General features: G+C 38.3%; 1 protein-coding gene across 1 annotated transcript in view; it reads left to right on the top strand.

Moving 5' to 3' along the window:
• Positions 1–16,662, top strand: part of PSMD14 (proteasome 26S subunit, non-ATPase 14) — a 367,270-nt gene that overhangs the window by 323,827 nt on the left and 26,781 nt on the right. The window contains exons 7-8 of the mRNA XM_053698365.1: positions 14,412–14,486; positions 15,243–15,368. Coding sequence (XP_053554340.1) covers positions 14,412–14,486; positions 15,243–15,368 — 201 coding nt within the window. The remainder of the gene's footprint in view (positions 1–14,411; positions 14,487–15,242; positions 15,369–16,662) is intronic.

Genomic DNA, 16,662 nt, shown 5'->3' on the forward strand with positions numbered 1-16,662 from the left:
GTCATTTGATACCTTAATTCAGGCTCGAAAGCCTATCACCAGGAAAATCTATCATAAGATATGGTGTAAATATCTTCATTGGTGTGAATCCAAGGGTTACTCATGGAATAAAGTCAGGATTCCCAGGATATTATCTTTCTCTTGTTAAGTGTGTTCAGTCCACGGGTCATCCATTACTTATGGGATATATTCTCCTTCCCAACAGGAAGTTGCAAGAGGATCACCCAAGCAGAGCTGCTATATAGCTCCTCCCCTCACATGTCATATCCAGTCATTCTCTTGCAAGTCTCAACAAAGAAGGAGGTCGCGAGAGGAGATAGGAGTTTTTTACCTAATTATTCTTCAATCAAAAGTTTATTATTTTAAAATGGCACCGGAGTGTGCTGTTTTTTCTCTCAGGCAGTATTTAGAAGAAGAATCTGCCTGCGTTTTCTATGATCTTAGCAGACGTAACTAAGATCCACTGGCTGTTCTCGCACATTCTGAGGAGTGGGGTAACTTCAGGGAATAGCATGCGGGGTTCCCCGCAAATGAGGTATGTGCAGTAATATTTTCTAGGAATGGAATTGACTAAGAAAACACTGCTGTTACCCATATAATGTAAGTACAGCCTTTAATGCAGTAGTAGCGACTGGTATCAGGCTGATAAATGTATGCGCAGTTGAGTTATTTTCTAGGGACTAGAATTTGACTGAGAAAATACTGTTAATACTGAAATAAATGTATGAGCCTTAACTGCAGTAGAAGCGACTGGTAGCAGGCTTAGTGATAACTTTGCATAACACTGGAAAGTTGTTTTTAAAATGTTTACTGGAATGTTATTCATTTTGTGAGGTACTTTGGTGATAAATCTTTTTGGGCATGATTTTTTTCCATATGGCTAACGTATATTTCTGCATAGAAACCGTTGTAACAGGTCTCCCACTGTTGTAATATGAGTGGGAGGGGCCTTTTTTAGCGCCTGGTTGCGCAGTTAAAATTCTAGCACAGTCTTCCTGCTTCTTCCTCCTTGATCCAGGACGTCTCCAGAGAGCTCAGGGGTGTTCAAAATTCATTTTTGAGGGAGGTAATCAGTCACAGCAGACCTGTGACAGTGTGTTTGACTGTGATAAAAGCGTTAAATCTTAAATTGATTATCCGTTTTTTGGGTATTGAGGGGTTAATCATCCGTTTACTAGTGGGTGCAATCCTCTGCTAAATTCATACATTTACTGTTATACTTGTTGGCTATAACTGAGTTAGATCATTGTTATTTCAACTGTGACAGTTTTTTGTGTTTTTAAAAGCGCTACAGCGTTTTTTCTATTGCTTGTAAATTTATTGAAAGATTTTTTTCCAAGCTTGCTAGCCTTCATTGCTAGTCTGTTTAAACATGTCTGATACAGATGAATCTACTTGTTCATTATGTTTAAAAGCCAATGTGGAGCCCAATAGAAATATGTGTACCAATTGTATTGATGTTACTTTAAATAAAAGTCAGTCTTTACTGGTAAAGAAATTATCACCAGACAACGAGGGGGAAGTTATGCCGCCTAACTCTCCTCACGTGTCAGTACCTTCGCCTCCCGCTCAGGAGGTGCGTGAGATTGTGGCGCCAAGTACATCAAGGCCCTTACAAATCACTTTGCATGATATGGCTAATGTTATGAAAGAAGTATTATCTAATTTGCCTGAGTTAAGAGGCAAGCGCGATAGCTCTGGGTTAAGGACAGAGCGCGCCGATGACACAAGAGCCATGTCCGATACTGCGTCACAATTTGCAGAACATGAGGACGGAGAGCTTCATTCTGTGGGTGACGGATCTGATCCGGGGAGACTGGATTCAGAAATTTCAAATTTTAAATTTAAGCTTGAGAACCTCCGTGTATTGCTAGGGGAGGTGTTAGCGGCTCTGAATGATTGCGACACGGTTGCAATCACAGAGAAATTATGTAGGCTGGATAAATACTATGCGGTACCGGTGTGTACTGACGTTTTTCCTATACCTAAAAGGCTTACGGAGATTATTAGCAAGGAGTGGGATAGACCCGGTGTGCCCTTTTCCCCTCCTCCGATATTTAGAAAAATGTTCCCAATAGACGCCACCACACGAGACTTATGGCAGACGGTCCCTAAGGTGGAGGGAGCAGTTTCTACTTTAGCCAAGCGTACCACTATCCCGGTGGAGGATAGTTGTGCTTTCTCAGATCCAATGGATAAAAAATTAGAAGGTTACCTTAAGAAAATGTTTGTTCAACAAGGTTTTATATTACAGCCCCTTGCATGCATTGCGCCCGTCACTGCTGCAGCGGCATTCTGGTTTGAGTCTCTGGAAGAGGCTATTCGCACAGCACCATTGGATGAGATTATGAACAAGCTTAAAGCCCTTAAGCTAGCTAATGCTTTTGTTTCGGATGCCGTTGTGCATTTAACCAAACTCACGACTAAGAACTCCGGATTCGCCATCCAGGCGCGCAGAGCGCTATGATTTAAATCCTGGTCAGCAGATGTAACTTCTAAATCTAAATTGCTTAATATTCCTTTCAAAGGGCAAACCTTATTCGGGCCCGGCTTGAAAGAAATTATTGCTGACATTACTGGTGGTAAGGGTCACACCCTTCCTCAGGACAGGGCCAAATCAAAGGCCAAACAGTCTAATTTTCGTGCCTTTCGTAATTTCAAGGCAGGAGCAGCATCAACTTCCTCCGCTCCAAAACAGGAAGGGACTGCTACTCGTTACAGACAGGGTTGGAAAGGCAACCAGTCCTGGAACAAGGGCAAGCAGGCCAGAAAACCTACTTCTGCCCCTAAGACAGCATGAAGAAAGGGCCCCCTATCCGGAAACGGATCTAGTGGGGGGCAGACTTTCTCTCTTCGCCCAGGCCTGGGCAAGAGATGTCCAGGATCCCTGGGCATTGGAGATAATATCTCAGGGATACCTTCTGGACTTCAAAACTTCTCCTCCACAAGGGAGATTTCATCTGTCAAGGTTATCAACAAATCTGATAAAGAAAGAGGCATTTCTACGATGTGTACAAGACCTCTTAGTAATGGGAGTGATCCACCCAGTTCCGCGGACGGAACAAGGGCAAGGTTTTTACTCAAATCTGTTTGTGGTTCCCAAAAAAGAGGGAACCTTCAGGCCAATCTTGGACCTGAAGATCTTAAACAAATTCCTAAGGGTTCCATTGTTCAAGATGGAAACTATTCGAACAATCCTACCCATGATCCAAGAGGGTCAATATATGACCGCAGTGGACTTAAAGGATGCCTACCTTCACATACCGATTCACACAGATCATTATCGGTACCTAAGGTTTGCCTTTCTAGACAGGCATTACCAGTTTGTAGCTCTTCCCTTCGGGTTGACTACGGCCCCGAGAATTTTTACAAAGGTTCTGGGCTCGCTTCTGGCGGTACTAAGACCGCGAGTCATAGCGGTGGCTCCGTACCTAGACAACATTCTGATACAAGCGTCAAGTTTTCAAAATGCAAAGTCTCATACAGAGATAGTTCTAGCATTTCTGAGGTCGCATGGGTGGAAAGTGAACGTGGAAAAGAGTTCTCTGTTACCACTCACAAGGGTTCCCTTTCTAGGGACTCTTATAGATTCTGTAGAGATGAAGATTTACCTGACGGAGTCCAGGTTATCAAAAATCCAAATGCTTGCCGTGTCCTTCATTCCATTCCAAGCCCATCAGTAGCTCAGTGCATGGAAGTAATCGGCTTAATGGAGAAATGGAAATAAATTTATCAGGTAAGCATAAATTATGTTTTTCTCCAAGGAGGATTGGAGAAGGGATTGTCAGCTAGTTCCTTAAAGGGACAGATTTCTGCTCTGTCTATTCTTTTGCACAAGCGTCTGGCGGATGTTCCAGACGTTCAGGCGTTTTGTCAGGCTTTAGTTAGATTCAAGCCTGAGTTTAAACCTCTTGCTCCGCCATGGAGTTTAAATTTAGTTCTTAAGGTTCTTCAAGGGGTTCCATTTGAACCTCTGCATTCCATAGATATCAAGCTTTTATCTTGGAAAGTTCTATTTTTGGTAGCTATCTTTTCGGCTCGGAGAGTTTCAGAGTTATCTGCCTTACAGTGTGATTCCCCTTATCTGATCTTCCATGCAGATAAGGTAGTTTTGCATACCAAACCTGGGTTTCTTCCTAAGGTGGTATCTAATAAGAATATGTGCTATTCAAAAGATACATTGATGATATTTTAATAGTGTGGAAGGGGAGTGAGGATAGTCTTATCACTTTTTTTGAAGACATGAATCAAAACAATCTAAATTTGAAATTCACATACACAATAAGCAAGCAACAAATAACGTTTTTAGACTTAGATATTTACATAGAACAAGGAGAACTAGCAATGAAAAATCATTTTAAGACAACGGACGCTAATAATTATAGCTGTCAAATGACACAGCTGTCATTTAAAAAGATGGATAGACAACACCCCCAAGGGCCAATTTCTTCGAATTAAACGTAATTGTTCAAAAATTTCTGATTTTGACACACAAGTCAAAGTCTTAGAAAACCGATTCCTAGAAAAAGGTTATAATCAAGAAATTTTGAAAGAAAATATCACCAAAATTAGAAATTTAGACAGAAAGAACATACTTACCAAAAATCAAAGGGGAGATAATATAACCAGTGAAACCATAAAAATACCACTAGTCACGAATTATAGTTGTCACCACAAACATCTAACTAAAATTTTAAACAAACACTGGCATTTGATCAAATCAGACCCTATTTTAGGGAATAGCATTTCAGAACACCCCAGTATCGTTTTCAGAAAAGCAACCAACATCAAGAATATTCTCGCACCTAGCGATTTTAAGAAAAAAATGAACAAAACGAAAGATAAAGACTTAACTGGAAAAAAATTACAGGGTTATTATCCCTGTTATAGCTGTAAGGCCTGCCAACACAGTACAAAATGTAAAGAGTATAAATCTACCAACACGGGCAAAAAATACAAAATCAGAGAGACCATTAGATGTAGTGATAAAGGGATCATATATTTGATCCAGTGTAGCTGTGGGAAACAATATTTGGGAGAGACCTCTAGAGTTCTGAGAACAAGAATCAGAGAACATCTAAACCTAATTAAAAAAGGAGACCAAGACACTAGGCTGTACGAACATTTCAGGACAGTTCACCACAATAATATAAATGACCTTAAATATTGGGGCATCTGTCGGATCAATAAACCATGGAGAGGAGGAGATTTTGATAAACTACTCCTTAGAAAAGAAGCAGAATTAATCTTTGAGCTCCAAACTTTATACCCCCAGGGATTAAACTCAGAATTAGATTTACATCCATTTATTTTAGCGTAAGATCAACCCCTTCCAGTACACCTATTCCTCATAAGTAATAAAGACTAACATCTATTTTATATCACACCAACACCAATTCTTCATATCAGTACCATTTCTAGTGCATAGGTGTGCCCCCCCTTTTTATAATAATTTTTAAAATGTTTTTTAAAATTGAGGGCAATGTAATACTCATTGCAATGTATTTACACACATAGACAATATCGGTTTAACAACATAGTTGTATAATTTTTGTCCTTGTAGTTTTTACACACAATATAAATATGAGATATCTCATTTATACCTCGTTTTAGAAAAGTATTATTTCTTATGCAAAGTTTATGTATACCTTTGTGCATCATATTTTAAAAAGTGTGCATATATTAAGGTTATCATTATTTGTATATTTACATATTACATGGTTTTAAATGTATTATATATTTTTAATATTTTTTTGTGCCAATAGTATTAATTGTCAAGTAAGGGATTTGACCATTACAATATTCCACCTTATCTAAAATCCACCTTTATATAAACGTCATGAAAACCAATAGACCAATCACGGATGAAGCATACGTATATAAAGAGGTCTAAAACCTGTCTGAACCATCTTGATAAAGCCATGGTACATGGCGAAACGCGTTGAAGGAGTCAGACAATAAACCACAAGGTGTTAATATAACACGATCATCAAGGATTGAAAGAGATTGTCCGGAATTACTTTTTTTCGCCTCTCTCCCACATACTCTGCGCAGAGTTTTCGTCTAAGCCGGATCTACTTCCGAGAGGATCAGTGACACCGCCGACTGTTAGGAGCCGCTCCAGACACCTGTGCCTGAACCCTACGGACAATTCTTACCACAAAGTGAGACAGGTAGGCACTGTAGAGGTGTTGTGGCCCTACAGTTAGGTTATACATTGTCACCCGTCCTATGATTAAGACTTATATCCTGGATAACACACTAATAATATATTAGTATCGAACCAACCACCTTTAAACGAATTTGTCCGTTGATTGGTTAACCTCCACTATACAAACGGAACTTTCTTGGAACTTTTTTGAAGGTTACTATTTACAAAGGAAAGAACATTTAGGTGGATACAAGTTTTCTTAATTAAGAATTCAGTCGTTAAAGGACCCACGATACATTTTAGTTCTAAGCAGAACAAATCCCTTACCATACTTTTTGTTGCACAAAGTGTAATTCGCTACCACACCCTCATTTCTAAGTGGGGCTTTTAGATTTATATCCTGTATCTAATTAGTTTGTTTGCATGCATATATGTATATGACCGGTCATACATTTTTAGCCTTATTTTAGTTTAAACTTAATTTTTTTCATTTTTTGCACATTCATGTATTTTTTAAGAATAATAACATAAAGTATTTTATTCTTGTACCAATTGGGATATGTGTTTATTTTATTAGATATATTGTTCAAAGGAGGATATAATCCTAGGATTTTTAGCATATTTACACTCTACCATAGTTGTTTTATAAATCACCATTGGAGATTATCCCCGTAGCTGTTAGCGCGCACACACACACTTTTTCTTATATTTTAATATTGTCTAACATATCTGGTTTATGGGAACAGATTAGTGTCTGTGCAGGGGACAGATTTGGGCACCTTATACCTTCTCTTTTAGCGAATCTAATAAGAATATCAATCAGGAGATTGTTGTTCCGTCGCTGTGTCCTAATCCTTCTTCAAAGAAGGAACGTCTATTACATAATCTTGACGTGGTTCGTGCTTTAAAGTTTTATTTACAAGCTACTAAGGATTTTCGTCAAACATCAGCATTGTTTGTTGTTTACTCTGGACAGAGAAGAGGCCAAAAGGCTTCAGCAACTTCTCTTTCTTTTTGGTTAAGAAGTATAATCCTCTTAGCTTATGAGACTGCTGGCCAGCAGCCTCCTGAAAGAATTACAGCTCATTCCACTAGAGCGGTGGCTTCCACATGGGCTTTTAAAAATGAGGCTTCTGTTGAACAGATTTGTAAGGCGGCGACTTGGTCTTCGCTTCATACTTTTTTTAAATTCTACAAATTTGATACTTTTGCTTCTTCGGAGGCTATTTTTGGGAGAAAGGTCTTAAAGGCAGTGGTGCCTTCCGTTTAAGCGCCTGCCTTGTCCCTCCTTTCATCCGTGTCCTATAGCTTTGGTATTGGTATCCCACAAGTAATGGATGAATCAGTGGACTGGATACACACACCTTACAAGAGAAAACAAAATTTATGCTTACCTGATAAATGTATTTCTCTTGTGGTGTATCCAGTCCACGGCCCGCCCTGTCATTTTAAGGCAGGTGTTTTTTATTTTTAAACTACAGTCACCACTGCACCCTATAGTTTCTCCTTTCTCTTGCTTGTCTTCGGTCGAATGACTGGAGGTGGCAGTTAGGGGAGGAGCTATATAGACAGCTCTGCTGTGGGTAATCCTCTTGCAGCTTCCTGTTGGGAAGGAGAATATCCTACAAGTAATGGATAAATCCGTGGACTGGATACACCACAAGAGAAATAAATTTATCAGGTAAGCATAAATTTAGTTTTTTTAAGAAATTGTTTTCTTACCTGGGGTTTAGTCTTTTTTTCAATTGACTACTTCTTGCAAATTGCGGGCTGTATTAGGCCCGCGGGTGTGCCAAATGCTAAACTTAATTGCGTCATTCTTGGCGCGAGAATTTTTTTGCCGCGAAAAATACGTCTGACGCAACTTCGTCATTTCCGGCATCATAGTTGACGCTGAAGCCTTACACACGGTTGCGTCATTAGTGATGCGATTGTGTCATTTCCGGTTATTATTGGCGCCAAAAAAGTTTTCAGTTACGTTGGAGTAAGACCTCCTGTGAGAAGATTTTTTCTCTCACATATCCCAGCAAATCCAGTAAAAGCTCAGGCTTTCCTGAAGTGTGTTTCAGACCTGGAGTCTTCAGGGGTAATCATGCCAGTTCCTTTTCAGGAACAAGGTTTGGGGTTTTATTCAAATCTATTCATTGTCCCAAAGAAGGAAAATTTATTCAGACCAGTTCTGGATCTGAAAATTTTTAATCGTTATGTAAGAGTACCAACTTTCAAGATGGTGACTATAAGGACTATTCTGCCTTTTGTTCAGCGAGGACAGTATATGTCAACAATAGACTTGCAGGATGAATACCTTCATATTCCGATTCATCCAGAACATTATCAGTTTCTGAGATTCTCTTTTCTAGACAAGCATTACCAATTTGTTGCTCTTCCATTTGGCCTAGCAACAGCTCCAAGAATCTTTTCAAAGGTTCTAGGTGCCCTACTCTCTGTAATCAGAGAACAGGGTATTGCAGTGTTTCCTTATTTGGACGATATCTTGGTACTAGCCCAGTCTTTATGTTCTGCAGAATCTCATACGAATCAACTAGGGTTGTTTCTTCGGAAACATGGTTGGAGGATCAATTTACCAAAAAGTTTCTTGATTCCTCAGACAAGGGTCACCTTTTTAGGCTTCCTGATAGATTCAGTGTCCATGACTCTGTCTCTAACAGACAAGAGACGTTTAAAATTGGTTGCAGCCTGCCGGCACCTTCAGTCTCAGTCATTCCCTTCAGTGGCTATGTGCATGGAAGTTTTAGGTCTAATGACTGCAGCATCGGATGCGATCCCCTTTGCTCGTTTTCACATGAGACCTCTACAGCTTTGTATGCTGAACCAATGGTGCAGGGATTATACAAAGATATCACAATTAATATCCTTAAATACCAATGTACGACACTCTGACGTGGTGGATAGATCACCATCGTTTAGTTCAAGGGGCTTCTTTTGTTCAGCCAACCTGGACTGTGATCACAACAGATACGAGTCTTTCAGGTTGGGGAGCTGTTTGGGGATCTCTGACAGCACAAGGGGTTTAGAAATCTCAAGAGGCGAGATTACCAATAAATATTTTAGAACTCAGTGCAATTCTCAGAGCTCTTCGGTTTTGGCCTCTGTTAAAGAGAGAACCGTTTATTTGTTTTCAGACAGACAATATCACAACAGTGGCATATGTCAATCATCAGGGTGGGACTCACAGTCCCCAAGCTATGAAAGAAGTATCTTGGATACTTGCTTGGGCGGAATCCAGCTCCTGTCTAATCTCTGCGGTGCATATCCCAGGTGTAGACAATTGGGAGGTGGATTATCTCAGCCGTCAGACTTTACATCCAGGGGAGTGGTCTCTCCATCCAGATGTGTTTTCTCAGATTGTTCAGATGTGGGGTCTTCCAGAGATAGATCTCATGGCTTCTCATCTAAACATGAAACTTCCCAGATACCTGTCCAGGTCCAGGGATATTCAGGCGGAAGCAGTGGATGCTCTGACACTTCCTTGGTGTTATCATCCTGCTTACATTTACCCGCCTCTAGTTCTCCTTCCAAGAGTGATTTCCAAAATCATCATGGAACAATCGTTTGTGTTGCTGGTGGCTCCAGCATGGCCACACGGGTTTTGGTATGCAGATCTGGTTCGGATGTCCAGTTGCCAGCCTTGGCCACTTCCGTTAAGGCCGGACCTACTGTCTCAAGGTCCGTTTTTCCATCAGGATCTCAAATCATTAAATTTGAAGGTATGGAAATTGAATGCTTAGTACTAAGTCATAGAGGTTTCACTGACTCAGTGATTAATACTATGTTACAAGCTCGTAAATCTGTCTCTAGAAAGATTTATTATCGCGTTTGGAAGACTAATATTTCATGGTGTTCTCATAAATTCTCTTGCCATTCTTTTAGAATTCCTTGAATTTTACAGTTTCTTCAGGATGGTTTGGATAAGGGTTTGTCTGCAAGTTCCTTGAAAGGACAAATCTCTGCTCTTTCTGTTTTATTTCACAGAAAATTGCTATACTTCCTGATATTCACTGTTTTGTACAGGCTTTATTTCGTATTAAGCCTGTCATTAAATCAATTTCTCCTCCTTGGAGTCTTAATTTGGTTCTGAAGGCTTTACAGGCTCCTCCATTTGAGCCTATGCATTCCTTGGACATTAAACTACTTTCTTGGAAAGTGTTGTTCCTTTTGGCTATCTCTTCTGCTAGAAGAGTTTCTGAGCTATCTGCTCTTTCTTGTGAGTTCCTATTTCTGATTTTTCATCAGGATAAGGCAGTTTTGCGGACTTCTTTTCAATTTTTACCTAAGGTTGTGAATCCTAACAACATTAATAGAGAAATTGTTGTCCCTTCCTTGTGTCGTAATCCTAAGAATTCTTTGGAAAGATCCTTACATTCTTTGGATGTGGTAAGAGCTTTGAAATATTATGTGGAAGCTACTAAAGATTTCAGGAAGACTTCCAGTCTTTGTTTTATTTTCTGGTTCTAGGAATGGTCAGAAGGCTTCTGCTATTTCCTCGGCTTCTTGGTTGAAACTTTTGATTCATCAAGCTTATTTGGAGTCGGGTCAGGCCCCGCCTCAGAGAATTACAGCTCATTCTACTAGATCAGTCTCCACTTCGTGGGCCTTTAAGAATGAAGCTTCAGTTGATCAGATTTGCAAAGCGGCAACTTGGTCCTCTTTGCATACATTTACTAAATTCTACCGTTTTGATGTATTTGCTTCTTCAGAAGCAGTTTTTGGTAGAAAAGTTCTTCAGGCAGCTGTTTCAGTTTGATTCTTCTGCTTTTGATTTAAGTTTTTTCTTTCATTTATGAGAATAAACTTATTTTTTTGGGTTGTGGATTAATGTTTTCAGCAGAAAATGGCTGTTTTTATTTTTATCCCTCCCTCTCTAGTGACTCTTGCGTGGAGTTCCACATCTTGGGTATTGCTATCCCATACGTCACTAGCTCATGGACTCTTGCCAATTACATGAAAGAAAACATAATTTATGTAAGAACTTACCTGATAAATTCATTTCTTTCATATTGACAAGAGTCCATGAGGCCCACCCTTTTTATGGTGGTTATGATTTTTTGTATAAAGCACGATTATTTCCAAATTTCTTTTGTTGATGCTTTCTACTCCTTTCTTTATCACCCCACTGCTTGGCTATTCGTTAAACTGAATTGTGGGTGTGGTGAGGGGTGTATTTATAGGCATTTTGAAGTTTGGGAAACTTTGCCCCTCCTGGTAGGATTGTATATCCCATACGTCACTAGCTCATGGACTCTTGCCAATATGAAAGAAATGAATTTGTCAGGTAAGTTCTTACATAAATTATGTTTTTCCATTTCAAAGACTGTGGGGTAGTGGAGTGAAATTGTGTTAAGCAGTCCAACCAGAAGCGAGTTGAATAGTAATTATTGTTTTGGTAATATTATGATAGGTTAGCTGGGATGTGCAATTTTTTAGACGCACAAATTACAATGTACATTGAACTCAATACATGCAGTAGGCATTTCCATGCAGTAAATTTGCCATTAGCATGGTCGTGGAAACGAACATATTAGGCTAGGAATTCCTGCCTTTTTTTTTGCGCAAAACATTTTCATAAGTACCTGTTTTTGGGGGCAGAAAATTTAAAAGTTCTGGGAAATTTTGTTTGATAAATTTACCTCTAAGCAGTGGGCTACACTTAATAGAAATCATTGCTTTTTATATATATATATATATATATATATATATATATATATATATATATATATATTCATTAAAATGATGGTGGAGATAAAAGTTTGAGATTAAAATCTCAGAATTCAATAGTATTTTTTAGCATAGGAAATTAGCACATCTGGGCAAGTATCCCCGCTTGCTTTTCCCCAGTAAAACTCCATATACATTGTTACCAATGCACAAGAGGATTCCATTACTTCCTGACACAGCCCCACCAGGTGGCTTAGGGTCTCTACATGAAGGCACATCCAGCTTGATGTCATAAACCTTCTAGAGTAACATAAGCTGGTCTACTATTTAGTTTTTATAGAAACTAGCTTTAAATGATTTTTGTATTTTTGTTTTGTTTTTTAGCATTTTCATAACGATAAGAACTCTAACATATACTTATTCTGTAATATACTTTTACTTCCATGCAAAAAAAATATTTATATTATATATATATATGTGTGTGTGTGTGTATGTATATATATATATATATATATATATATATATATATGTGTGTGTGTGTGTGTATGTATATATATATATATATATATATATATATATGTATGTGTGTGTATATATATATATATATATATATATATATGCAATTCATATTATATTTCACTATTTAAAGTAAATGAATAGATAAATTGATAAATGAATAGATAAATTGGGAGTGTGTATATGTGTGTGTGTGTATATATAGGTCTAAATGCATCATTCCTTGTTTTATCAATTAAATATACTCAATGTTTTTTGCATGCCACAAAGCCTCTATAGAAGCACTATTTTATTGTTTTGTAAAGGTCTTTATTAGCTACCCTTAATTTTCCTTAGATAATTAATTCTGAACATAAGCATTTGCATGGTGCAGTTTCAAATATAATAATTTCCAGTATTCTTGTTTGTCTGAAATTCTAAACCATTCTTGTTTTAGTAGCGACTAAATGTCTAGAGATTTGTGGTTTGAAGAGCGTTTCTCCTGACTTATAAAGCTAAGAATTTTGTTTTGTATTTCTGCATAGATTCTGTATTAATGGATATAGATATGTATTTTTTATTTTGACCTTTCAAAATGGCACATTACCCTGATGAAATGTGACAATTTTAGCCTTTTCACTTGTGGCTTATTTAAGGTCATTGCAAAGTAAAATATATATAAGGATGTGAAATCCTAAAGTTGTTGTTGATTCCGGCATAGACAAGTCCATACTTGCAAGTTTCAAGAGAATTTATTACTGGACTCTTTAGCCAGAATGTAATGACCTTCTTCATAAACATCATTATTGTCTGTAAAGGGGTTAGGTATAGCTTGTTAGTGGAGTACATCATGTCCCAATACAACCCTAGGGTTTTATTTTTTGTTTGTTTTAGAAAAAACACTTATGGTAAACTGTTGTCTGTTTTTGTCAACTTATGTCAATAACATTTATTTGTGTATATTTAACAAAAAAAGTGCTGAACTACAGATGTATAGCTGTTTAGCACTCACCCACCATTAACTTTCTGTACAAAGAGCACCTCATAATTAACTACTTTAACTAACAGAGGTGTCTTAATCCTCAAGGGAACCCCAGATGGGCTAGGCCTAATACTTACGTTACCTTAAGACAAGTGCATGTTTTCATTTTATCATGTTTTTTCTGAAACTGTTCTTCTCTATCTCATAAAGATTTTGTAATGTGGTCATCTGTATTATATATTTAACTATTGATGTATGTATATAGATAATACACACAAGAGGAAGAGCCAGCACATCTGTAAAATATATCATTTCATTTCCTTACCTAAAAGGGAAATTTTTACTGTAAAATTATCTTCCCTTTAACGTGTTCACAGTGATCCATTTTCACTGCTGGAATGTATTCCATTGTTCACAAATAACTCCTTTACCTTTTATTTTAGAATTTCAAATAGTGTTTTTTTTTCTCTTGTATCCCCACTTATACTAAAGAAATGTTTATTTAAAAAAAAAAAATCAAGCCGATTTAAGATGAGGAAGCTTTTGTGATTTATATAGAGCAGTGGTTGCCAACCGCGGTCCTCAAGGACCCCCAACAGTCCTGGTTTTCATTATAGCTGAACCAGTGCACAGGTGAAATAATCAGCTGATGGATGAGAGCAGGTTGGTTACAGATCAGCTGATTACTTCACCTGTGCACTAGTTTAGCTATAATGAAAACCAGGACTGTTGGGGGTCCTTGAGGACCGCGGTTGGCAACCACTGATATAGAGGGATACAATACTGATATCTGTTTTTCCTGAAAGCTCAGCCCTTTTTAATGGGTTGTGGTTTCAAAGAACAAAAACAGCTAATTCATATACAAAATAAGTCTAAAGGAACACTTTACCATGATTTTTATCTATGCAGCTGGCATAACAAATCATTTGAAACACATAAAGGGGGAAAAAATTACAGTACACTGTAATAACATTGGGAACTGAGGGTTAATGTGGTGGAAATGCAAGACGTACCTATATGCATGTTACCTCTTTTTATGAGCTTGTGATTAATAATACTCAATATTGCAGCTATAAACAATAATGTGTTAATGTATTTGTTTTGTAGGCTCTCATTCATGGTCTTAATCGGCATTACTATTCAATTACCATAAACTACAGGAAAAATGAACTAGAACAAAAGGTTAGTAGTTTAGTCACTGTTATTTGTGTATCTGTATGTATGCATGCCAGCACTGATTATACTTTACTCATTTAAGGGACATGAAACACAACATTTATACTTCTGTTATCAAATTTGCTTCATTATTTTGGTATCCTTTATGAAGAAGAAGCATTGCACTACTGGGAGCTAGCTGAACACATTTGTTGAGCCAATGAGAAGAAGCATATATGTGCAGCCACCAATCAGCAGCTAGCTCCCAGTAGTATATTATTATTTTTTGGGTGGGTGGGCGGGGTAATTAAATTTTTGTTTATGTATGTGTGTGTGTGTATATATATATATATATATATATATATATATATATATAATCTCTGTCTCTATCTAGTGTGCAAATAAGCACTAAATTGCAAAAGATTTGCATAAATATGCATTTAAAACCTGTTAGTTTATCATAATTTGCAGGGGTTTGCAATTTAAGGCCACTTCAGTGATACCTCAAAGAACCTTCCGGAGTATGTATGTTTGTTTCTTTTGTCTCTGTTTTGACTAATTAGGGCATAGACATTAAATATTCTATCATCACTGTGTTCCAGGTAACAAAGTGAGGCAAACTGTACTCCAGCCTCGCAATGAGTAGAGAAAGTAGAATTTCCTTGTATATACTACATAAAAAGCTGGCAAGATAAATAGTGTAAAATAATGTAAAACTATGGGAGATTTATTTGAGTTAATATTTCATTTTTCAAACAGTAATCATATAAACACTTATTGCAGATGTTGTTGAACTTGCATAAGAAGAGTTGGATGGAAGGCTTGACACTTCAAGACTACAGTGAACACTGCAAACTCAATGAGACCGTTGTGAAAGAAATGTTGGAGCTTGCAAAGAATTACAATAAGGTACAAGTTGCCTGTGTGTTTTACCATTTGTATCTACCCAAAGTCGTCATTGTTTGAAATTACAGGACATGGTCACTTTTGGCCATATCTATTGGAATGAAACTGGTTAGTGTGTCAAACACATCCAAGTCTATACAGTATCTCACAAAAGTGAGTACACTCCTCACATTTTTGTAAATATTTTATTATATCTTTTCATGTAACAGCACTGAAGAAATGACACTTTGCACAATGTAAAGTAGTGAGTAGACAGTCTGTAAAACAGTGTAAATTTGCTGTCTCCTCAAAATAACTCAACACACAGCCATTAATGTCTAAACCGTTGGCAACAAAAGTGAGTACACCTCTAAGTGTAAATGTCCATATTGGGCCCAATTAGCCATTTTCCCTCCCCGGTGTCATGTGACTGGTTAGTGTTACAAAGTCTCAGGTGTGAATGGGGAGCAGGTGTGTTAAATTTGGTGTTGTCGCTCTCACACTCTCTCATACTGGTCACTGAAAGTTCAACATGGCACCTCATGGCAAAGAACTCTCTGAGGATCTAAAAAAAGAATTGTTGCTCTACATAAAGATGGCCTAGGCTATAAAAAGATTGCCAAGACCCTGAAACTGAGCTGCAGCAAGGTGGGCAAGACCATACAGCGGTTTTACAGTACAGGTTCCACTCAGAAAAGGCCTCGCCATGGTCGACCAAAGAAGTTGAGTGCACATGCTCAGCGTCATATCCAGAGGTTGTCTTTGGCAAATATACGTATGAGTGCTGCCAGCATTGCTGCAAAGGTTGAAGGGGTGGGGGATCAGCCTGTCAGTGCTCAGACCATACGCCGCACACTGCATCAAATTGGTCTGCATGGCTGTCGACCCAGAAGGAAGCCTCTTCTAAAGATGATGCACAAGAAAGCTCGCAAACAGTTTGCTGAAGACAAGCAGACTAAGGACATGGATTTCTGGAACCATGTCCTGTGGTTCGATGAGACCAATATAAACTTATTTGGTTCAGATGGTGTCAAGCGTGTGTGGCGGCAACAGGTGAGGAGTACAAAGACAAGTGTGTCTTTCCTACAGTTAAGCATGGTGGTGGGAGTGTCGTGGTCTGTGCCTGCATGAGTGCTGCTGGCACTGGGGAGCTAGCTACAGTTCATTGAGGAAACCATGAATGCCAACATGAACTGTGACATACTGAAGCAGAACATGATCCCCTCCCTTCGGAGACTGGACCGCAGGGCAGTATTCCAACATAACGACCCCAAACACACCTCCAAGACGACCACTGCCTTGCTAAAGAAGCTGAGGG

This window comes from Bombina bombina, chromosome 1 (genome assembly GCF_027579735.1).
Source record: "Bombina bombina isolate aBomBom1 chromosome 1, aBomBom1.pri, whole genome shotgun sequence".
NCBI classification, from domain to species: Eukaryota; Metazoa; Chordata; class Amphibia; order Anura; family Bombinatoridae; genus Bombina; species Bombina bombina.